At 36.2% G+C, this 25,898-nt stretch overlaps 2 protein-coding genes across 3 annotated transcripts; one reads left to right on the top strand and one right to left on the bottom strand.

Moving 5' to 3' along the window:
* Positions 1–711: 711 nt before the first annotated feature.
* Positions 712–17,281, bottom strand: urb2 (URB2 ribosome biogenesis homolog). Of its 2 annotated transcripts, none has more exons than XM_042736895.1 (11): positions 17,144–17,281; positions 15,751–15,848; positions 14,467–14,610; positions 14,162–14,338; positions 10,257–13,485; positions 9,984–10,144; positions 9,169–9,279; positions 7,481–7,723; positions 6,029–6,125; positions 3,284–3,423; positions 712–2,856 (listed from the first exon to the last, which is right to left on the bottom strand). In XM_042736895.1, the coding sequence occupies exons 3-11, from the start codon at positions 14,590–14,592 to the stop codon at positions 2,659–2,661; spliced, it is 4,482 nt and encodes a 1,493-aa protein (XP_042592829.1). In that variant the 5' UTR covers positions 14,593–14,610; positions 15,751–15,848; positions 17,144–17,281; the 3' UTR covers positions 712–2,658. The 2 variants fall into 2 exon arrangements, with proteins under 2 accessions (XP_042592829.1, XP_042592828.1); XM_042736894.1 differs by lacking the exon at positions 17,144–17,281 and adding an exon at positions 15,936–16,112.
* abcb10 (ATP-binding cassette, sub-family B (MDR/TAP), member 10) lies at positions 16,571–25,622 on the top strand. The gene is made up of 13 exons (XM_042736897.1): positions 16,571–17,502; positions 17,865–18,065; positions 18,473–18,675; positions 18,986–19,120; positions 19,294–19,440; positions 19,561–19,696; positions 20,795–20,890; positions 21,014–21,223; positions 21,338–21,417; positions 21,508–21,688; positions 21,802–21,845; positions 21,936–21,970; positions 24,531–25,622. Exons 1-13 carry the CDS (start codon positions 17,079–17,081, stop codon positions 24,784–24,786), a joined length of 2,148 nt encoding a protein of 715 aa, XP_042592831.1. The 5' UTR covers positions 16,571–17,078; the 3' UTR covers positions 24,787–25,622.
* The last annotated feature ends 276 nt before the right edge of the window (positions 25,623–25,898 follow it).

Raw genomic sequence — 25,898 nt, forward strand, 5'->3', positions numbered from 1 at the left:
AAGCCTCAAGAACGTCATTAAACTTCACATTATTATTCTGTAACTGTACGGTTGGCATCTGAAACCTCTTTACCATGGGAACATTTGGCTCATAGCCTACAATTGGAGAGTATGTCATTTCCTATGGCATCCATATTTTGTAAAAGGTCTCTATGCTTTATTACTCCCCCACCTTTCCAATATTTTTTTAGTCCCCCCAAAATCACTTGTAAGGATTTCCTCTAGAAGTCATGATGGCTTAAGAACAAGAATGAAAGGAGAGTCTATGCCTAAACTGCCACATTTAGGCAGGGAGTATGTTTATAATTCTAACCTACCATTTTGTCATGTTGGTGGTGACAAAAATATGCTTTATTCCCTTGTCACATGAATATCCCTGTGCATAAACGCCCAGTGGACATTTAGCCATTCAGGGAAAAAGTTTTAATTCTGATGAGAGATTTTCACTGTACAATTATGTCAAGATTAAAGACGTAGAATAAGATGTTTTCTGTTCTGAGATACAGCCTGAAGTGAATTGTAAAAACGTCCAGGGAGTTTATGGAAAATAAAGATCTCATAGTGGCTATAAAAGGTCAGCATGTTTTTATGAAAGCTCCATCTCCATAGGGAAATAACAGCATTCTCAAAATTGGCTGCTGGACTATATAACAACATGAAGTCAATGACCACTCTTAACCTTGATTGAAAAACAATAACATTCGAAAACAATTTGATTCCAAAAGACAACTTGTCATATTTATATCAGTGCACATTTTCAAACATGTCAACACTTTCACTGAGTGATTAAACCTTAAATGTAAGGCCAGCTGACTATTATGACAATAAACGTACAGCCATGCATGAAATATGGTAGAATGTGAGAAATAACATTGGAACTCTGTAATAAACACACACTGACGCATGTTGTTATAACCTTTGATAAATGCACAATTCTAATTGTCATCCAAAATTTCAGACAGATATCCATGCTCTGTGAGTGTGAATAAGACCGCTTTCATCTTATATTAGTTATTTTTATGACCTGTCTGTATATGTGTACTGTGGGCAAACGTCTTTTACCCTGTTCATTCAATGGTTTGTTGTATCTAAGGGCCTACATTTGAGCATTCACCCGGGCTAATGAGGCGAATCTGTTTTTCGACAGTCTTGGCCATCGTCCACTGGTCTGATCATCCCTGCCAGCTCGGATGTTTTCTGCACCGTTCTAGTCCTTCACTTACATGCAAGACCCCCTACAGACACCAATTCTAGGGTACCCACTATTACCTGACTCTGCTGAACAAAGGAAATGAAAGCCGGGGAAACTTCAAACAGGAATGGCTGCAGAGCTTCTGTGAATCTTATGAGGGTGATGCAACTCTTGAAGATCAACAATACAAACCAGGTCTTCTAAAGCAGTGGCTCCGAACCACGTTCTTGGTTCTGGTTTATTTTGACACACCCATGGAGTTTCTACTAATGAGCTGATGACCTGAATCAGGTTTGTTTGAACTGAGACATGCAAAATGTGCAGTGTTGGATGTGCTCCAGGAATGTGGTTGGGAATCCCGGCAATATACGACCTACGGAGCAGTTGTGTAACAGCTCCACCATCAGTTTGCCCACCAGACACACATCTACATGTTTCACAGAGCCAAGTGCCACTTGAAAAGCCAGAACAGCATAGTCAATAATCCCTCCACTCTAGGATAGTGTGAATGACATGGTTGTCAGCCTCTATAGTGCATGTTGAACATTTTGTTGTATTGTGATGGCATTGTGTTCATATAGTTGTACATTTATTCAGTCTGCATCCGAGGTTGGTCCTGTTTTGCATCCAAATTCTCTTCAAAGAGAACCTCAGGAACACAATGTTATTGTACACTGCAGTACAGCTTAAATAGTTGAGGCACACCAGAGCAGTTGATGTGACTGTTCTATAAATGTTTAACACCATTTTTACAATATAGGTCTAATAGGGTACATTTTTAATTGGTTATTTTTCATCCAGGAGACACTTTCACAGTACACTAATTTTATAGAGTCCACCTGGAGCAGCCTCAGGTTAATTGGTTTACTCAGAAGCACAATCCTGAGATGGGATTTCGCCAACATCGTTTCAGGATTTTAGGTTGTCAACTCGGATACACCACTATAACACTTTAACTCTTAGATAAGTCGTTTACTTAATAGGGTTTGTCTGAGGACACTAGTAATAGTTACACACACAAAAAAGGAACTGTTCTCAGAAAAAAAACATCCTGTTTGTCGATTACAAAAAATGAGAAAGTACAAAATACATCATCACAACAGACTTTTTCCCCCTCATTTAGAGGGATTGTTCACCCAAAAAAAGAAAATTGTGTTATTTATTCCCCCTAATGATGACTGTTCCAAACCTGTATGCATTTCTTTTTTTTCTGCAGAACACAAAAAACTATTTTGTAGAACACTGTGAATCAAACAACACTGTATGGACAAAAGTCATACATGTTTGGAACAGCATGAGGGTGAGTAAATGACAACAAATTTTCACATTTGGATGAACTAACATACAACATATTTTGAAACATTTCTAAAGTCATCCTTAATTATAACAGATTAATTAAAAGTAAACATTACAAATTACAGATTTATTCACTTCACACAAACCGTTTAAGGCAGGGGATGCCATTTTTAGACTGTGTACTTTTCTTCCCCTTGTCTTTGAGATTTGTGATAGTGTGTGTAACTATTGTACAGTTCATTGAACACTTCCTTGACACCCATTTGAAGGGTGGTGTTCAAAAACTTAATGTCTCGTTCAACACAATGGTCCAGGATACAGTATATGCCTTCTGTTAGATGTGCCTTAATTTCTGGCTGAAGCGTCACCTAAGAAATCAGAAGAAAACTCAGTGAGAGTACACAATGACAACAATAATCTGCAATGTGATTGTTCAGTGCAGTAACTTGAGTCTCAGGCCAGTTAGAGGTCAAATGCATTTCACACTTTTTGACAAAAACAACTGACTCTCAAATCACACTGAACAATGTGTTTCTCCTTTCAAACCCGACCTCTGGTCTGTTAGAATAGCATTATTGCCAGGAGTGCAGGACATCGGATCAGTCCCAGTGCATCAACTCTCAAGCTATAATTGTGTAGTTTAAGATTTATGACACTGAGAAGATCCTTCTAGAATATTCTAGCATATATTGGCAGGCAGTTCAGGAGAGCAGAAAATACATTTTCAGGAAGCATTTGAGTAGAAATTGGCATGGGCATGTTGCAGATAAAAACTAATAATGACTAGTGCCTCACCCTCTGCAGTTCACTGACATACTGGGCAACAATGAATGAAGACATGACTGTGAAATCTTCAGCAGCATTGGCAATATGAGTGTACATCCTCTCCACCAGCATGGCACACTTCAGAAGACACTCTTTGTCTTTCTCAGAAGCTGAAAAGAGAGAGAGAGAGAGAGAGAGAGAGAGAGAGAGATCACAAAGTAATTGTAATATTTTAATTAGAACTGTTAACGCATGTGATTAATTATGCTTAACGCCATTGGAGCATTTAATTAAAATCTAATAATGAACTCTAATTCAAAAAACTTAGTATGACCTCCGTAAGACAAGTCCGTAAACCTTTAGATGGGTGTGTATATCTATTTACATTTTATGTTTAATATTCCAAATGACTTAGGGCATCGTTAATCGAAACATAATAGGTTTGCAAAATACCACTTGTATAAGAATTCTCTTTTGCTCATCCAAGGCTGCATTTATTTGATCAATTTATTTTGTATAATACTACTACAATTTAAAATAAATGTTTTGTATTTGAATGACATGATCCTTCAGAAATTATTCTAATATGCTAATATGTTGCTCAAGAAATATTTTGGTAACACTTTACTTAATGCCTTTATGTATAATGCATTATAAAAGTAGTTTTAATGCATTAATTATGCCTTGTAATGTACCTTATAATGCGTTATACAATCTCATGAATAATTAGATACATTAAAACACTTATCAATTCAGTGTTACACTATGCATTTTAAATTTGGTTATAGTTATTTACGACAAGATATCATTTATTACATTGCACATTATGAATAATTATAATGCATTATACACTTTAGTAAACTTTATAATGCATTATGCATAAAGGCTTTAAGTAAAGCGTTACCGAAATATTTCTTATGATTATCAATGTTAAAAATGCTTGCTCTGCATATTATATGGAAACCATGATACATTTTTTTTAGGATTCTACGTTGAAGAGGATGTTCAAAAGAACAGCATTTATTTGAAATACATATTTACACATGTAACAATGTATAACTGTGACTTTTGATCAAATGAATGCATCTTTACGGAATAAAACCATTAATTTCTTAAAAATATTAATAATAATAATAATAATAATAAAAATCTTAGCAAACTTTTGAATGGTAGTGTACCATTGTCTGTTATGTGCAAGTATTGCCATACCCATTAATTACACATTTTGTTCTCCTTCTTTAAAAAGGAACTGAATGCATTAACCACCAATCATTCATTTTAAATACATTTTAGATTATAAATCTGAATCCTAGTTAAATCTTTTCAAAGCCAGATTATCTGTCAGACAGATAAGAGTGAGCATCAAATTCATATTTTAAGAAAGCACCATAAGATGATTAATAAGACTGAAATTGCCTCACATTTAAATACATTTCAGTTCTGACCAAACTTTGATGTCAAATATGAAAGCCTGAGAAATGAAGAAAGACTAATGGACAGAGAAAAAAAGGCTTTAAACGTTAAGTCATAAAAAGAATTCTCAATTCAAAAAGGATATGCCTTCAGTGCTAAAATGTGTTGAGCCTCAAGCTTCAGGATCAAATTCAACCTTCTTTCTTCATGGAATTTTTTTCTCCTTCACTTCACTTTGAAATTCAATCCACAGTCTGCAAGCGTCTGTCTCTGAACACGGCTCACCGAGGTGCTTGTCTCATTAGGTGAATCATACTTCAAATAACATCTGCTTTCTGCACAATAAATGAATTCAGTGCAACTTGTAGATGGGAAATTATCAGGAGACATATGGCTCTATTCATACTCAATAAATGACTCATTGGTTGATAACAGGACACTTTTCATATCAAACTTCAAATGTAATAACTTGCCAGCATCAGGTGCTTTCCAGTTTCTTTTGTCCACTATACAGCAATCAATAACTGCAGACATGCTGACAAGAAAAGGCCTCTGAATTCATTGATCTTACTTGATTTGTTTGCTTGCACAGAAGTCTTATGTAAAAGGTTACAACAATGGGTTGGATGGATTGTTTATTGACAGGAAGGATTAATTATTGATTGATTTTTACAAATATATTATACTCTATCAATCGATTAAATAGGATTTAAGCAACAGCAAGTGAACAGATATCTCAATATACTGTAATTATTATATACACATACAGTACACACTGCTATTCAAACGTTTGGGGTCAATATGTATTTATTAATAATATAACTTTTTGGGTGAATTTAATTTTTTTGTAATAAATTATTATTTTAGTTTTCAAGATTGTATTCAAATGTTTGTGGTTATTGAAAAATGCTACTGAAAAGATTGCGGGGGGAGGGGGGGTGGTGCATCACAGTTTCCACAAAAATATTAGATTTTTCATACAGAGATCATTCTGATTTTTCTAATTATGCTCTGTATGTATGGAACGAGCTTCAAGGCACATTACATATAGAATCTGTACCATCTCTCGCTATGTTTAAACATATTTTAAAGTCTGTTTATATAGAACAGTGTACATGTTTTAATAAATGACTAGGATTTGTATTGTTTTTAGAAAATTGTGTTTTATGTATGAGTAACAGCTGCTTAAAATTCAGCTTTGCCATCACAGGAATAAATGACATTTGGAAATATATTCAAATAGAAAATAGTTATTTTATATTATAACAATATTACAGTTTTACAGTATATGCAAGTAAATGCAGACTTAGAGATTTATCTGTACATAACGTTTAAATATAAAGACTTCTGAACGTGGCTTACCTCTGTCAGAGTCACCCCGCTGTCTGCCTTCATGCATGACTGATGAAACCAAGCGATAAAAGCAATTCAGGAAGGTAGGAGAAGCCTTTAACATCACCTGCAAACATTTAAAGCTTTCAAAACTGGTGCACAGCTGGACTCAGCGTAAAATCCAAAATCCTTTATGTGTATCCAATGAATATAAAAACATTTGACCCGGAATCAATTTAACATTTTAATAGAAGACTGATGTATTAGTTGAATCCTAGCAACAACAATGTAAGCAAGATACTGTACTAGTGATTGGTGATTTATCACTTTTTATTGGGCCGTTAAGTTTTCTAAAAAAAAACATATCCAGTTGTTTTTGACATTACCATGTAAAGTTTCAAGTGTGAGAGTTTTAAAGGGATATTTTACCACAAAATTGGTTGAATTGTCCATTTAAAGGCTTGCTACCAGCAACTGTCTGGTTACCAACATTCCAACAACAGCAACAAAAGAATAAGAATCTCATACTGCTTTGGAACAACATGAAGATGAGTAAATTATGACAGAATTTTCTTTTTTTTGGTGAACTACCCCTTTAAGACAGATGTTTTATAAGTGTTTCTGATTTACACTTTATTGGCAAAAACTACTAAGGAATCAGGAATCAGTTATGTGGACATTTCAATTAACTGATTTAAATCTCTGATTTAACAATGCATGTCTTGATCATTTAAAAATAGACTTTTACATGAGGTCATGTTGAGATGGTACCAAGTCTCGTACTTTCACTGGCAAAGCAACCTGTACACCTTGAAGTCTTACACAGTTCCAATATTCCTTAACTACCAGGCTCCTTTCCCCTCAGGATTTGTGGCAACTTCCCAAACTACATTTTAGTTTTCCCTCATATTAAGTGCAAATTAAACGCCTCTCTAGGGCACTGTAATATTCACTCCTAACATCAAGGAGCATTAGCCTGTAATACACCTATTTGCATAAACCTATGGAAACATGAGCATTATTCAAAGCAGTTCGCTTTAATGTAACATTTTCCATGACATCCACTATTTTTAAAGTGCACAATAAGAGCAAATTACTGTATTTTACTTTAAAAACAACAAAAACAATAAAAAACAGTCAGTCTGAATAACAATGCTTTTCATCTCAAGAAAGTACACGTCATACTATATTTACTAACGGATATATTATGTGTTTACTAACTGATATAATGTATTCTTTATCCATGCTTTGGGATTCATTTTCCCAACACAAGTGCAGATGAACAGATATCAGAGACCCATCTTTAAAAAACTGATAGCATCTGGCACAGTTTCTACCTCCATGGCCTCTGGCTGATTTGTTAAGTCAATTTAAAACATATAAGGATATAATTCAAACTTGAAAGAGTACAACAATAAAATGTGTACCTTTTATCAAGTTTAAGCTCCTATCTGTCTCTCCCTCCAGTCCCAGGATACTCACCTGAGGGTAGCAGTGGATAGTTGCAAACAAGGCTTCATGGATGGCCTCAAAAGCAGCATGGTAGTCCTCCATGGAATGACTGTCGAGAGGCACAAACTGCAGTGCGCCCAGAACCACAATGACATGATGTGGGTTGGAGATCTTTGCTTCACCCTGCCGGAGCAGGACGGTCAAAGTCTCGAGAGCTGGTAACGTCAGTGCACGGGTCAGAGAAGGGATCTTGCTGGACTCCTTTATGACAAATTAAAAAAAAGAGGAAATTTAATAGTAATGTCTCTCAATATCAAGTGAAAAAAATAATATATGAGAAGAAAGAGACCATAGTGCTATTAGACACAAAGTTTGGGTCATTTAAGATTTTTTATGTTTTTGAAAGAAGGCTGCATTTATTTGATTACCGTAATTTCGCAACCGTAATATTGTGAAATATTTTTAAATGCTATTTATTCCTGTGCTGGAAAAGCTGAATTTTCAGCATCATTACTCCAGTCTTCGGTGCTACATGATCCTTCAGAAATCATTCTAATATGCTGATTTGCTGCTCAAGAAGCATTTCTTATTATTATTAAAGTTGAAAACAGTTGTGATTCTGAATATTCTTGCATAAACCATGATAAAAAAAAATTCCAGGCTGCTTTTATGAATAGAAAGTTCAGCATCTATTTGAAATAGAAATCTCTTAGAAACCAGGCTGACATTTACCAGAAATCCTGCAGACACCTTTAAATGTAGCACAATATCAGTTCACTTTCTAACAGAATACCCTTCAACTGCAGAGCAACCGATCAGTGATATAAAATATTAATCACAACAGCGAGGATTACAGAGCTTGTTCTATATTTGTGACTAGTATAGATGTGTGTACAGCACAAGGTTAAAGCTTCTGGTCGCTGTGGTGAACTCCAACTAGCGTGTCAAGTTCTGACACTGAGAAGAAAGTGCAGTGATAAAAGTAAACTGACAGGCACACACAGTCCTTCTCTGAGTGAACTCAGTGACATAGACAAGACTTTGAAACCTGACTTTTCCAGGCAGATGAATTTTAATGCTAAATCAAGACAAGAGAGAGTCAGGCCGGTGGGTGAGGTATGAGATAGGTTTTACAAAGCTAGCTGCATGGTGTTTTTACTGCCAGCCAACTCTCTAGGCACCCTTAAAGGAACATTACAGGCTCTATAGAAGCAAAGCTTTATCGTATTTATTCCATAATGTCCCACAGCTTTTATTTAAGCAAGAAGTCCAGGAAATCATTTATAAAGGAAGTAAACAGTGCCACACAATTGGAAGGTTTAAAAGCGGAAATGTGGGCCTCATGTTTTTTGTTAAAGCACTTCTTCCTTGTGTGTTAATTAAACTGTAAAGTTATCAAAATTAAATAATATTTTTCTTTGTTCTGCATTGTTCCTGGGTTTACCGGCTTTAATATTGTTACAGGTTTTTTGGAAGACAATGCTTCCCTCAATTTGTCTATCAATTGTTAAATCTCAAACATTCAATGTCCAAAGCTTATGAAGAAGTTTACACAAAAAGTAGGATATCATATTTTTCTCTTTAAAAGACAACTGCATTAAAAAGAGACTAGTACAACAGAAATGCATGTGTGATTAATCTTATTCAGAAAAAACAAAAATGAAAAAAAAAATTATCAAGTGGGAAACAAGGTAAAAAACAGGTATTGAAATACGTACAATGAGAGTAGATATGATTTGTGGGGTGATGAGCCAAAAAGCCTTTGAGCAATGCTCTGGAAACTGACAACAGGCAAGCAGCTTTATAAATGTTACCATGGACAGAACCTCCTGTGAAAGAAAAAACAGAAAACATATCATCAGGCACACTACAAATATGCTTAGAAACTCATATGCTTTGAGAAAGAAAAAATAAATGGATTTTGTTAACTTAATCTTTTTATGTCAACTTCAATCATCCAGAATAAAGACACACAACAAATCTGGTGGCAGACTTTTAAATATAAGACTTCAGTCTGTCATTCAATTAAATGATGGTTAATCATTACTAGTTCATTTTTAATCAAAGAAAACTTAATAATAGACCTTTATGTGACAATTTATGCAACATTCAAGACAGATCCTATTTCTCAGATTGCATCAAAATGCAAAGATGAACTATTCTCTGCAATAATTCAATAATAAAACAACTTTCCCAACTCATTATTAATCTAATTATACATGCATTAAGATGTTTTTGTCCTCTGACCTGAAATCCTCCACTGGTGTTTGTATTTCACTTTAAGTCAATTTCAATTTCCTAATATAAAGAAAGCAAATTGCTTTATTATGTGTCCTGTCTGGGTTTTAATCCCTAATAAATTTACAAATAGTGTCATTTACTGATGAATTGGCACCAGGGACTTTATTCTGTAGATTTTTAAAAACTGTTAAGCCTGTAAACAAATGAATGGCATTATTTAATAAATTCATTGCATGTACTAACTATTACACTATATTATTCCACATAACAATAAACACTACAAGATTCTTACAGAGCAGTGGCCTCTTTCAATCTTTGCTGGCACAAGTCCCTCTCTGAGCATCAGCAGTAATAGATGGAACTGCTCTTGAGAACAGCTGGACACCAGCTGATTTAGAAGCTCCTTTACTGGCCCCTCCAGCTCCTTCACGTCTGACAACGACAACCCTGTTCCTGATGAAATGATTGACAGACTGTTTACAGAACAGGCAGAGGGTTCACAAAATTTGGGGCATCAATTTACTCAAGTCAAGCCAATATTTTGATAAGTTTTAGAATACTGTACCTGACAGCAGCGCATGGATACTCTGCAAAATCTTAATATGGAGTTCTTCAAGACCTGTCGCTTTGGTCTTTTCCGCAGCCATGTAGAACGCAGAGAGATAGTGAATTGATGAAACGAGGAAGTCCATAGGGCGTGGTGCCGGGCTGAGTTCCTTTAAGATCTGCTGGCAGAAGCTCCGGTAGAACACCATGTGGGATATTTTCTCCTGCCCGTCATTTTCAGAGATTGAAGCTCTTGCTATTTCACTTCTGATCATGACTGTTACCATTTCAACAGAGAAGGACTGAATCTGTCTACTTCCCTTGTGTATCAGCACAGCCTGTATGGCTGGCTCCATGACAGAAGTGGCCTTCTCTAACAAATGAGTCAAAGTCTGATCCAGCTGTTTGTTCTTGCTGAAGCTTGTGATCATTTCTTTGCAAAGCGTGCTTAAAGCGACCAGATGGAGTTGTAGCGAGCAGAGATCCCCTGCATTTACAGCCAGAACTCCTGCAGTGAGGTTACTTTCAACCATGAAGGAGGTAAACTTCTCCAGATTGAGGCACATGCTGCTCTTCCTGTCGATTATGAGCTGAATTAGGGACTGAATGAAGTCTTGAACTGACTGAAGGAAAGACAACCAGATCAGGCCATCCAGACCCTTGAAGAGCCCCTTGCTGCTCCGAGAAAAGAGGGAAGTCATAGTTGCCTCTAAGACATTACTTCCATGAAAAACTTTCAGGATCATTTGAGAGTTTTTAACCACCAGGAGTGAAGCCATAACATTAAAAAGCTCTTTGAGCAATCCAACAGATACTGAGTTATCAATGCTTTCATCACACTGAACACAAGAAGTCAGCGTGAACAAAGTCAGAAAAAGTTCTGAATAGTCTTCAGAGGACATTGCATTTCCATTCAGGACACTTGTGACTTTGAGGAGCTGCTGTAATCGATCTACCTGTGCTTTAGATAGGGGTATGGAAGAGCTCATTTTGACAGAGTCTAACATCTCCTGGCCGATGGCTTTCAGTCTCTTCATGTTTGTTTCTTCATCTGGAACTCCAACCATTTCCACACAAGGTCTCAAAAACGAAGGACTGACGAACTGAACGCGTGATGAGTCAAGCTGTCCAAAAAATGCCTTGATGATGCACTTTATCACTGCAGAGAAAATCTCAGGGAGCTCACAAAGAACAGGACCCTTGAGTAATTGCCTGGATATTAAGGAGACAGAGATCCCAGTGTTCTCCAAATTGCTTCCAGAGGCATCCAAACTCTGAAGCAAAGACTTCAACATGCATTCTGCAAAAACAGATGTGTCATTTTGTCCAAGATAAGGGGCAATTAATGGAAGGTTGGAGGTAACAAGAAACCAGTGGGCTGCCATATAAGTGTTGGGATTAACAGTACAAAATTGAAAGTCCCAGATCTGGTTGGCGTCGAGCATCATTGAAAGTTCTTGCCTTTTTAGAATAAACTGAGCCATTTTCTGCATCTCTGATGAACCTGATGTTTCAGTAGATGGTTTGAGCAAGCATACCTTCAGCTTGTGGAGCGCAAGGAGATTCTGTAATAATATACTAAGTGGACTGTCCATGTCCCTTAATGTCAGGGCTTTGTCCACTAAAGCGCCACTTTGTGAGGGAGCTGGCGATGTGTACTTAGAACAGTGAATCTGGAAGAGCGTATCCACCTCAACCCAAGTATGAGTAAGCAGAAGGATCACCTCTTGGACCTTCTCCATCCAAGGCCCTTCGGTGACAAGGTTCTTCTCTGAAAGGTCTTCAACGACCTTCAGCATCTCCATCATAAGATTCTGAGTCTTCTTCACGATTGGCACCGGGGTGCTGTTGTCCAGGGTCTTAAAACTGAAGAGCACAGCGTAGAGGAGCAAACTCAAAGAAAACACTTTCAGCGCCAAATCCGATGCTTCATCTTGGATGTGGGGGAGAAGAAAGCACTGCATCTTTTTCAAAATGAGCCAACAGATCTCGAGGTTTTGGCTCGGAGGATTGTCTAGCAAACACTGACTCAGGGCACTTTGTATCGTTTCGGGCAACAACGGCGGTCTCAATTCATCCGCTGCAGGCCGACACACTACATCAAGCAGCTCTTCTATAAGTTTAGGCAGCTGTCGAAGTTTGGCATAAGTTTGCAAGACGGCAGACACGAGTGCTTCTCTGGCTTTCTTAACACGTACTTCCATGTTGTCTGCATCAACCCACACAGCTGAAAGGAGCTCATCTAAATCTGGCTCCAGGATATGGTGATTCAGTGCAAGCAGAGCTCTGAGACAGCGGTACCAAGCTGGGATGCCCATCTGGGCATTGTTAAATAATAGGCGAGCCAGTTTCCTGTAGAAATTCAATTGCACCTCTCCATGCTGTATTCTGTCCGCAGCCACATTATAGATATCACCAGCCAAACAGGAGTTCAGGAGGTTCTCCAGAGCGAGTAAAGCAATACCCCAGTTCGATGTACTAAATCTCTCATCAATATCCAGTTCATCTGTGAACCCCAAAGCAGTAATGAGCTTAGCCATGAGGTGGAAGATCACTTGCTTGTTTTCTCCCCCTTTACAAAATGAATCTAGGGCGAATTTAAATAGCAGAGGGAGAGAGTTTGATTTAACGGCATAAAATAAAGCCTCTTCCTCTTCATTAGTTCCTTGGGCATTAAGTTTCAAAAGGACCATACTGACGGGGCCTTGCAAGCCCTTTCCCGCATGGCTCTTTTTGGACCCAGCTTTATCCTCCAATGGTAAAACTTCTTCCTTGTAGGACAGCAAATGATCAGGGATGAAGAGCGCTGACTGAAGAACAGCGTCCACTTTGCTCCGGATTTCCTTGCTCAGATGCTGGCGAATTTTGACGTCATCCTTCTCAGTCCATACTCTAGTGTTCAGTAAGTGTCTGAGCAGGAGAAGAGGATGAAGGAGGTGTGCTGTTACCTGGGAAAACACTCGGTTGGAGTTTGCCTGCTGTTTCTGCACTGTTAGGTAGGTGCTAAGAACAAGGAGGAGAACCTCAAAGACTTTGGGAGAGAGAGGCTCGTCACTTTTCTGCTGCCTGAGATGCATGCTGGACAAGCCACAGAGTCGACTCAAGAGATCCACTAACAACTCATACTTAGCAGTGTAGGTCACAGAAAGCACTGGGGAGGTCAAGATGCCATGGCAACAGCTCAGAATGGTGTGGAAACTGACAGATTTGAATCCAGAAGAACAGTCCAAAATCCTGTCATTGATAATCTAGAATAAAATAAACCAAATGATGAAAGCAGTGTTCATTTTTACATAGTTTTTTTAGACCATAAAAAATCCTTAAAATTGAGTGAATTAATATTTCTTCATGATATATTCATTAGTTTTAGTCATTTGTATGCTGAATAAAATGACATCATTTTTTAGCCATCAAAAACAGCATTGACAAAATTTTAGATTTTAATTTAAACATTTCAACATTTAAAAACTGTCCTTGTTGCAAATAATACATTAGAGTATACAATTTTTATATATTATTGTGAATTCTTTATGTTTCAGTTATTCTTTTTCTCTGTCTTAGTGCGTCATTATAGAAAAAGTGTGCAAACTTAACCTTCATTTTGACTTTATTAGTGTTATTTGAAACAATCATATTCTTTCAAAAAAAAATTTTTTCTCATCATATTTTAATCAACGGCACATTTTAGTTAAAAGTCTTTAAAAATCTTTAGAATAAGAATTGTATTTGTTAACGTTGAAAAAAAAAAAAAAAAAAGAAAATCTTTACTAATATTCAAGCAATATTGATGAAATTCAAATAATAGCTAAATTAAAGAGACTTACAAATTCGAATAATACAAACAGAAATGAAATCTTTATATATATCCAAGAGCACATTTGAGGCCAAGTGAAATTATTGCAAAACCGAAGTACTGGTAAATACCTGCGCTAGTGTGAGACGAAGGCTAATGGTTTTTCCCTGACTCAACACATCATGAAGCTTCCTGCTGTGAAGGATATCATCTAGGTAGGTCCATAAACCCTCCACCACCTCCGAGGGTACATCCACTTTCTTATTGTAAAATCCAGTGAGGGCATGACTTGTCCAGTCAAACAGAACCTTTGATAGCAAAAGAGGCATTAATGTTTGAAAAATATTCATTTAAAAATACTGCAGTAAATTTGCTAGTTATATCCAAACTTTTAGAGTCTCAAAAATATGCAGCCAGTCTACATCAGATAAATTACCTGCTCTTTATTAGGAAGAAGGCACTGTGTTGATATCCATGCAAATCGAGCGAGTTTTAGTTTGTCTGGCCAGGGTGTGCGCGGGTTTTTCAGTTTCAGATGTATGCCAGAGAAAATGGCTGCCATTTCTAAATATCTTTGTGTCTAAAAGAACAAAAACAGAGATTATCATGCTGTGTTTACATATATTAAGACCAATTAAATATTAATAGATTGTTGACATTAGAGGTAGACAGATAATCAGTTTGACCAATATTTTTGAATAATTATTTTTTCACTCCTTTATTTTTTATCAGATTTCAAATATTAGTCTGTTTTTGTTTTATATGACAGTGTTTGATACCCAACAACAGTATTTACAGATACTGTAACTTGTTTATATATAGTTTAAATAATTGACTAAACTTCCGAAATAACAGTCATGACGTTCTTTAGGTGATAAATCTGCAGTTTTGAAGATGAATATCTAGCATTATTATATACTGCAATGCTATAAACATCATCAACAATAGCATAATAACTATAATAATTTATTCTTCATGAAAAAAAAAGTGTGTATATATATATATTATAAACATCATCAACAATAGCATAATAACTATAATATAATATATACTATAATTTATAGTAAATACTATAGTGTTTTTGAACCGTACTGTAGTAAAGTACTTGAATTAGTTTGTTGTGTTTATTCTATAGTTGCTGTGGTAATATAACAAGGAGAGTAATTACTTTACCTAACACTGTACTAAGTTTTCTACAACTGTAGGATATATTATACTACAATACACTGCAGTTTACTGTAGTAAAAACTAAAGTATACTACAGTATGTATTACAGTTTATCAGTTCACTATGTAGTTAATACAGTATGCTGTAGCATTCATTAAAGTGTTTAAGTACTATAATATATAGTACTTGATATAATACACTTTACTACAGTATGGTTCAAAAACTCACTTTAGTATTTTGTCATGAGGGTTATTATTATTACATAGCTAATTATTATGCATACACATCTGAATAAAGAGAACACTAGTCTTTCATAAACATATCCATTTTCCAAGTCAAAAGTCACATAAAACCGTACTAAAGTGAACTCTGTTTTCTGTTTGAAAATCATTTTAAACACACCAGCAGATGTCTGGCAGGCCCTGGCAAGCCACATCGCGAAACAAACTCAACAGGCGTGCTAGATTTTACTGAATAAAACGGACCGTAGTATAACAAGTGTTATCGTAGGCAATTTTTTAATATAATGAGATTAGCTATCTAAAATACTTACAATCTCATAACACACGTGCTGTCGGTGCGGAATCTGCGTAGACCTCTAACCTCTTCACTTTAACAGCAGACAGTAGTAATCGAGAACGAGCATCAACGCTTGGGGATGGAATGGGCATAGAATACTGGTTCATTGTATTGTAACAAAAATAAAAATAAATGTAGATATATGGATTGTTCAGTCACCATTTATAGGAACTGAACGATGAACAGACATCAAATAACCGATGAAACACTTGTTTAACAAGTGGTCGGTTTATTAAACTTTTTGACTTGTCGTGTCTGAGAAAGGTCATAGAACAGAATAAGTAGATTCCGCATTAGCCGCGGTGTTTGCAGCTCCGCCATATTGGAAAGGTCAACATCAAACCCTACGATACGTGCAACAGGCACCATTTTTACATGTTTAGGTTTATCATAGACGCTGACCAGTTATGCATATTGTAATAGATATAAATGTCAACATAAAACCGACTATTAGGTAAACGCTATAATACATATTTTCATAAACACGGGTCCGGTTTATTTAAAGCTTCAGTTTTAAAGCAATAGAGAAAAATAAATAACTCTAGCAGTCTGTACACATTTATATTATATTTTGCTACTAAATCATAATAAATAGAAGAACCATTTATTAACTTTATATATTTGCTACTAAATCATAATAAATAGAAGAACCATTTACTAACTTTATATATTTGCTACTAAATCAACAATACATAGAACCATTAATTAGCAGCTATTCATATCAGAATATATAAGAAATGTATTAAATTAAAACATTTAAAACAGATTTACTTAAACCCGCGTTGACCTTTCCAAGATGGCGGCGCTATTGACCCGACCAATGCGACATCTATTAACGTCTATGACGGAGATCGTCCATTGGTGTTGTAGCGCTTCGCTTCCTCGAAAGTCAAGGAATCACCGGGGGTCACCTTTTTATACAGGTTTTATTTTAAAACACGTCAAATTCCACTTTTCTGTCACTGGAACTGTAATTGACTTTAAAGTCCGACAGATGTCGTGTAGCAGGTTTTTGTGGCAGGGCGCTGCCGGTGAACGCGCTGGGCGTGTGTTAAGATAACGCAAACAAGGGCTGGATGGGAAAACTGTCAGGAACAGATAATGCTCAGTAACCGTCGACCCCGGCCTGCAATAACTCAGTCCTTTTAACGAGAGCCCAGTGCCATGCAGTCAAGACTGTGTCCAGATACTCCAATATCTACAGCACCGCTCGACACACTGGTCATATGACTTTATACAGCAGGTTTCGACAGATAATCATTAGGCGAGACTCGTAAACTTCGCTTTGGTCGTCTTCTCCATATGTATGGGACAATGTTGCGAATGACAAGGTTTACTGTAGGGAAGCTGCAGCAGTGTAACATTACCTGCTGTCGTTCAGATACATTTTATCATTTGTCAAATCGGACCTCAAGAACTCCGTGGAAGAGGCAAGTGTGCAAGAACGGATCGTGTGATGTCCTTGTGATGCCCGTCTATAAGGGAAGGAGCCTGTCCTGGCTCTCTTGTCTCAGAACTGGAGGCTTGTTTCTGCCAAAGAGAGTGTGGACACACTCCAGACACACGGTTGCTCTCTATAGCACATCCACGGACTCCAAACAAACCGCAAAGTCCGTGTCAAATCAGGAGAGTAAAGTCAAAACCTCAGAAAACTCGTTACGTGTTCCCTCAGAAGACGTCAAGAAGTTGCTGCAGCTGACGTATCCTCAGCGATGGAGACTGACAGGCAAGTCCAACTATGCTCATGTTCCTTATTTAGTGTTAATTAAGGCACTTGGTTGGTTTTTACTTTTTTCTGAGATTAATCCAACTGTTGAGTTTAACATACCTTACAAAAATGTACAATGATACCTTTACAAAGATAAATATCGAATATCATATTATATATATCAGATGGATGCACTTTATAGCAAAGAATAAAACTGTTAACTTAGTGTTAGTCACAAGTGTCAAGTTTAATTATTTGAGCTACTGTGTAAATGTATATTTTTAAATGAAACTAAAGAAAAATGCAAATTAAATATCCACTTGTGCAAATGTAACTTTTGCAAATGTACCTTTCAAATGATCTTCTGACTGTCCCCATAGCTGCCGTGGGTTTTTTGGTGATCGCCAGCTCTGTCACCATGTCTGCACCATATTTTCTGGGAAAAGTGATAGACACCATCTACACGAGTCCCCCAGAAGACTTCACCTCCTCCCTCACCTCTCTGTGTATCATGCTAACAGGGGTCTTCCTCTGCGGGGGAGCTGCAAACGCGGCTCGTGTCTACCTCATGCAAATCTCAGGTGAAGTCTTGAGGCAGGTCATGTAAAGCAGTAAAGATAGTTCATAGTGCTGTAGGGAGTTGTTTTGTGGGGAATTTTGTGGTTTGTACTACGATTCAAAAGTTTGGGTTTTGACAAGTTTTTTTATTTATTTTTTTAAAGAAATAAATACTTTTAATCAACAAGGACACAATAAATTAATCAAAAGTGAAAGATAAAGATATTTATGTTTTGAATAAATGCTTTCAAAAAAAATCAACCCCAAACTTTTAAACGTGTACATATTGTTTGATTTTTTTTTTTTTTTTTATGAGGTCTAGTTTAGTCTTCTTAAATCCATTAATAAGAAGCATTTCATCTGATTCACTGTGTTGACCAGCATGCATTTCTGTGCTTGGTCTCTAATAAGCCTTTCTCGACTTTCACAGGGGAACAGATTGTGCGAAAGTTGCGCGAAACCCTTTTCTCCTCGATTCTGAAGCAGGAGGTGGGATTCTTTGATAAGACCCGGACCGGTGAGCTCATTAACCGCCTTTCAGCAGACACGGCCATCGTCGGGAACTGCCTCACTGACAACCTGTCTGATGGGCTGCGTTCCCTCGCCCAGGCAGGGGCCGGAGTTGGCATGATGGTGAGATGCTTGAGATAGTTTGACATTTTAGCAGCTAATTCCCTTTACGAATATCACATTTCAACCACATTTTCTCAAGAAAATGTGAAAGGTGCTCATGCTAAACTACCCGCCACAACATCTGACTCTCGTTACTTCCTGATCTGTTTCTAAAAATAGAAGATACAGTAGAATGCAGTGATTCTAATGTCACACTTATTTTTTATAATGGTTTCTCATGGAACTATGAGTTTATAGTCATGCTTGAATTTTAGAATGTGTCTACATTCATCACAATTTAGTTCTTGAATTTTCTCTCTCTTTTCCTCAGTTATATGTGTCACCTAGTCTGGCAGCTTTTGTGCTGATGGTTGTTCCTCCTATTGCCTGTCTGGCTGTAATTTTCGGTAGATTCTTACGATCCATATCGAGACGCACACAGGATGCGCTGGCAGAGGCTACACAGGTAAGAGGTCCTGTTTCCTTTTAATGGGGCTTTATTGCATGTTTTATTGCAGATATGGAAGTAAACCATGGACAGTTATCGTATGATTGCTGTATTCATTGCTCTATTGTAAGCATAAAGACGCCAAGTAGCCAAGGGATCCTTTTACTCTGTAGCTGCTCTGCATCTCCTAGTTAGCAGAAGAGAGGATCAGCAATATACGGACAGTTCGGGCTTTTGGAAAAGAGCTGACGGAGGTGCAGAAGTACTCGGAAAAGATTGATTATATTTTTGAACTGGCTAAGAAAGAGGCTGTGCTTTCTGCTGGATTCTATGGAGTGGTGAGATACTTAATATTTAAGTTTTGTGCATGATTATAGATAATCGTAAGTCAGTTTAAGATCATTTGTCTAATAAAGTAGCTATCTACTTCTGCTCTGAGGTTTTTGTTTCTTTCACAGACAGGACTGAGTGGAAATATCATCATGCTGAGTGTGTTGTATAAGGGAGGTCTGTTGATGGCCAGTGAGGCCATGACTGTTGGGCAGCTCTCCTCTTTCCTGATGTATGCCTTCTGGGTGGGCATCAGCATTGCAGGTGAGGATGTGAGGATATACAGTACTGTTCAAAAGTTTGGGGTCAGTATGTTTTTTTTTTTTTTTTGGTTAAGAAATTGATACTTTTATTCAGCAAGGACACATAAAATTTATCAAAATTACAGTAAACACTTATACTGTTGGAAAACATTTATTTTTCAAACAAGTGCTGTTTTTTAAACTTTCTATTTATCAAAGCATCTTGAGAAAATGTTTTGCAGTTTCCACAAAAATATTAAACAGCACATTGTCAATGTTAGGGATGTCACATGAGGAAATGTTCATATTGATATATACAGTAATACAAAACCAGTATTACTGGTAACACCGTGCTTCGGATGCTTTCACTTTCACCTTTGAGAATTTGCGATCTTGATGTCAGAATTTAAATGAAAAGATCATTGTCTATTTCACTTACTTGTTTACATCTTCCACTTTTCTAAAACACAAACAGTACAATGACAAACTAGCTTATGTAACGTTTATTAAGAAAAAAGGCGAGGCATGGCATACACCACATGCTTTATTATATAACGACTCAATTACACAAAGTTTTAGATTGGCAAACACTGTAGAACTAAATAAATAAAAACACAAGTAGAAAAGCCTCCCACAATGTAGCATAACATCAGGTAAACAGCAAAAGTTTTCAAAGTTAAAACTAAATTGGCTGTAGGTGCCAGTGCTTGCACATGTTCATCTTCTCTGGTTTAAGAAGCAGTCTTTTACTTTACATCATTTTTTTCTTGACATATATTAGGATTTGTATGTTTTCTAATAACTTTTCATTTCAGTTCAGTCATATCCTTGGCTTCATTTTCAGTTTCCACATTAGCAGGTTTTAAAATTCACTTGATTTAGGTTATCTGGTCCCAAGGCATGCTTGATCATTTTTGTAGTCAGTGTGCAACATGAGAGCAGGCAAAGAATAGGTTTCTTTCAACACGGTTCTTTTGGGATTTCCCAACAAAACCACTATTGTGGGGGTTGAGCATCACACAGTGGGCCTTATTCAGGTAGAAACCAGTCTAGCTGTAATTTTTGCCCTGTGTGAAAGTCTTTAAAGTAAAACTTGTCATTTTTCTGTGGATTCATTTAGGTTTCAGCTCATTCTACTCCGTGTTGATGAAGGGGCTTGGTGCAGGGACTCGTCTATGGGAACTCATGGACCGAAAGCCTGAGTTTCCTCTCAATGGTAAATATAACCACCTAAAATAATGCCTAAAAAGGCATTAGTTCCTAAGAAAAACTGTTGAACTTATTCATATGTGAACTGCAGTGCCGTAATTATTTTTTGTTGTTTGTTTTTCTTCTTTAGAGGGGCTTTTGTTAAAACCAGAGCAGTTAAAAGGAGAACTGGAGTTTCGTAATGTGTGTTTTGCTTACCCAACAAGGAAGGATTCCCCCATCTTCCAGGATCTAAGTCTGTCTGTGCCGGCGGGGTCTGTAATGGCAGTAGTGGGATCCAGTGGTACAGGCAAATCCACACTGGTGTCACTGTTGCTCCGGCTCTATGATCCTGATTCAGGTGAGAGCTGAAAGTAAGAATATAATGGAAAATCTTGATACTTGTATATTGATACCCCAGATATATCAGCAGTGAAAATGTATAGATAAATACATAGTTTTGATTCAAATGCAGGTGTAGTCAGTGTTGATGGCCATGATATACGAGACTTGAATCCTTACTGGCTGAGGAGTCACATCGGTACTGTAAGCCAGGTAAGAAACGCCACCAGCACAAAGAAAATCAGCAAGAAAATCTCCTGCCTCCATTTGACTCATTTCTGTGTGTGAATTTGATTGTTGTAGGAGCCAGTTCTTTTCTCCTGCTCTATTGCTGAGAACATCGCTTATGGGGCGGCAGACCCAAGTCAGGTCACAATAGAGAATATCTACAGGGCAGCGCAGATAGCCAACGCTCATGACTTTATCCAGGAGTTCCCTAAGGGCTATGATACAGTGGTAGGAGAGAAGGGGGTATTGCTGTCCGGTATGAACAAACCTCTGATACTTCAGTAAAATTCATGTCTGTAACAGGACAAAATTGTCTGTTTAAAATTCACCTGACAATTTATGCATAACTACATTGATTTGTTGGAACAGGTGGACAAAAACAAAGAGTTGCTATAGCACGAGCCCTGCTGAAGGTAATCTGTCCTCGAGAGTATTTTAGTGAATCTGAAATATTTGTTGTTTATCAAAGAAACATTAAATCTATGTTCTCATGATTTTCACAGAATCCAAAGATACTGTTATTGGATGAAGCTACAAGGTGAGACGCTGTTTGAATACTTCAACTTATAAATTCACTTGTACTTAAAAATAAATACACTGATAAATTAGCAGTAGCAAATAACATTTTCAAACTGTGGGATCTTCTGAAATACCTTTCCAAATTTTGAATGGGTAATTTCCAACTGTCTCTCACTTTTCATATAATATTAGGAAATAAATATTAATGAAAATATTACGACGGCGTTTTAGTGCCATGTTAAAAAAAAATATAAGATTTCGAGAATAAAGTCGAAATGTTTCCAGAATAAAGTCAAAATGTTTCCAGAATAAAGATTAAAGTTAAAATATTTTGAGAGTATATTCTAGCCTTTTGCACATGCAAATTGTGTATGTTTGAACTCGTGAAAGTTAAAATATTTTGAGAGTATATTAAATCTGTCAGTTTTATAGCAAAATACAAACAATATATTACAATAATGTGTTTTTTTTTCCATGCTATTTAATGTGGCGTGACAGATCGCTGTATTCACTTCAGTTTAAGCGGCATGTGAGTCTTTCTGATTACAATAATGAGACATTATTTTCATTATAAATTAAGCTATAGGCTACTGTTTTTTCATGCCTTCTGATGTTCTTTCACTTTTATATCTTGCTATAAACTTGCAATAATGAGAAACACATTTATAATTTGTATTTCGTGATAAAACTGACAGGATTAGAAAGCTGAGCTGTGTTTGGCTATATTAAAAGCAACAAAGCACAAAATTATTGCGATTACTGGGTGGCTGGCATGCTACAAATAATGAATGGAAGACGTTAAATACAATAATTTACTATATTATACCATGAATAAAACAGCTGGTGAATAGGCCTAGTCACTTACATGTTATAGCCTACAGGATACCTCAGAAAATAAAACAATATAGCTTTGCCTATGTAAACGAGTTGGAGCCCACTTCAACTTTTAGAACGTTTAATTAACTAAATAGGCTACATGTGAGGAATAAAAGTTTGGACACCGCAGACGTTTTTGCGGAGTAGGTGGTGGAATTTTCACAAATTTGGAATTTTGGAATTTTCACAAGAAAACAGTTTAATTTAATGAATTGCTTTACATAAATACAGCGATCTGATCATTAAAGAGCTTGAAAAACACATTATTATAAGACACATAATTTGTGTTTTGCTATAAAACTGATTTTGAAAGCTGAGACTTATATTAAAAGTAGGCCGCCCAAAAGAACAAAGCTTTTTGCTGTTGGGTGGCTGGCACACTACAAATAATAAATGCAATGGAAGACATGAAATATTATTTCCAAGCATACTGTCCCTGCGAGTATGACACATGGTATGATTTCTGCTAATAATCCCACATATATTTGTAGTGTATTTAAAAAAAAGCGTTAAATGAGAGCTACAGCACCCCCACAAAGGAATATCCATTGGGTGTGTGAGTGTATGTTCCTGTTCAGTCTGTTAATAAATATCATATTCTTGATATTAAGCTGTTTCTGCGAGTCCTTAAAAATGACTCTTTTTCTTCCTAGTAAGATTATGATGATGCTGAGGTTCAGAATTATTTTAATCAATTCAGTTGGATTGTGAAGTTGTTCAGGAGTGATAATTCCGGACCATTTGCATGTGCAATAAAATCTATAGCCTACTCTCAAAACATTATAACTTTAATTTCTACCATTTAGATTCTCAAAACATTTTGACTTTATTCTCGTAATATTTCGACTTTATTCTCGAAACATTTCGACTTTATTCTTTATTCTTTTAGTCTTTATTCTCTTACTATTTCGTCTTTATTCTCGAAACATTTGACTGTATTCTCTTCTTATGATGTTTTTTATTTATTAATCTTAGATTTTTGTTTTTTATGTGGGACTTAAATGCCATCGTAAAATATATATGCTTGTATTTTTTTGTCTTTATTCTTATATATATATATATATATATATATATATATATATATATATATATATATATATTATAAATCATATTTTTTAAATAATACTTATTTAAAAGTAACTAAAATCTCATATCTTTAACTAAATCCTAAATCTTTTTAATATATTTTTATATATGTGTGTGTGTATTATAATTATATAGTATTAACAATGTATTACTTTAAAAGATGTGTCCTCAGGTTATGCGTCAATTCTTTTACAATCATCTTTTTTCATTTCTAAAATAATTAATGACTCCAAGAATAGCCTGTCGTCATAACATCGTTATCCTTTCAGGGTCTTAGAAGGACAAGTCAAAGTCTCGACTTTATCTTGTTTCATTAATAGTACAGTTCCTGTCAAGCTTGTTGTCATGGTTTTGAACAGAAGAACTGATTGTTAAAATCTACCTTTAGCACAAGGCTTGCAATCAAACCTGTCAAACTCTTAACCTGTTAACTTTTTTATTCATTTATCCTGAGATGTACAATGCAGTTTACTTTAACCTTTTTTTAACTTTAAGATTAACATTATTTTATGTTTGAAATCCACATTTTCAAACCACAAAATGCACTTGTTTCTAGAGAAATGGCATGATGAGAATAACTGACTATATAATAAGACTTGCCCTGGTCTGTGTTTCAGTGCTCTGGATGCAGAGAATGAGTTCCTGGTACAGGAGGCATTAGAGCGGCTGATGGACGGCCGCACCGTGTTGATCATCGCTCACCGTCTCTCCACCATCCAGAGCGCAGACGCCGTGGCTGTGCTGGACCAGCACCGTGTGATGGAGATCGGCAGCCACGCCAAGCTCCTTGCCAATGACCAGGGGCTCTTCCGCAAGCTGATGGAGAAGCAAGCCTTCCTGCAGGCCGAGCAGAAACACGCTCTCTTCAAATAGGAGTAACTTAAAGACAACAAAGGGAGCGCACACATTCAAACATGTTTAAAGGCATTTCATATGTTTTATTGTGCACTCCAAAATGACCAAGAAAATGTAGCTATTTATCATAAACTGCCAAGTAACTGGAAACCAGTTGTATACTGATCATTGTTAATTACAATGGCAGACAGTAACTGCTACATGCTGTGGACCTGATTTAATACTTATCAGAGTTGAAAAAAACACTGCTTTTTAAAATGTTTTATACTTTCAAAGCCCAAGAAAAACATGAATACATCTAAAAAAAAACTTGAAAGGAATATAAGGGCGATTTGAAATGAGTTACTCGATGCTACTGCTACTACACGCATGCATAATTATTAGGCACGTTGATATTCTGATGATATTTTTTTTCCAAGCACATTTGACCAATTCCAAATCACATCAATCTTAATATCTACTATTAATTTTGTATTTAATCATTAAGTGATATATAATTGTCCATGAAGGCTGGAAGTGAAAAACTCTTTATATTCAGGTGTGCAGAATTATTAGACATGTTTTCTTTTACAGATAAAAATAAGTTTTAGGAGCTCATTTTTATTCCATCTCCTATCCTGAAAAGTCTGTCTTGCAGTATTGACTAAAAATGAGCTCCTAGTAAGCCTATAAAAAATGAGTCTTAATGTATTTCCCAATACTTCAGCATGTTATTCTTATTAAGTGAGGGTCATTGTTTAGGATTTTTTACCCAAGCAAAGTCTCTGAGAACCTGACACCTTGTAATTCTGGAGACTCCATGAAGGTTGCAGCTCTGGAAAATGAAGACTAAATGTTTCCTGTTTTACACCAAACATGTGTCTTTTCTTCTTCATTTTTCCTTTTTTTTGACCCAGTGAGCATTTTGCTATCCAATGTTTATGTCTTAACTTTACAATTTCTGTATTGCATTAGTTTTAAATATTTCTCATGGGGATTTAATAATTTTTGACTTTTCAGTCTGAGTTAAACCTCTTTTTTGGCTAATTTTATCTGTAAATGGAAACATACACTTCCATGGACAATTATATTACTTATAAATGATTAAATACAAAATTAATAGTAGTTATTAATGTGGTATGGAATTGGTA

This window comes from Cyprinus carpio, chromosome B13 (genome assembly GCF_018340385.1).
Source record: "Cyprinus carpio isolate SPL01 chromosome B13, ASM1834038v1, whole genome shotgun sequence".
NCBI classification, from domain to species: Eukaryota; Metazoa; Chordata; class Actinopteri; order Cypriniformes; family Cyprinidae; genus Cyprinus; species Cyprinus carpio.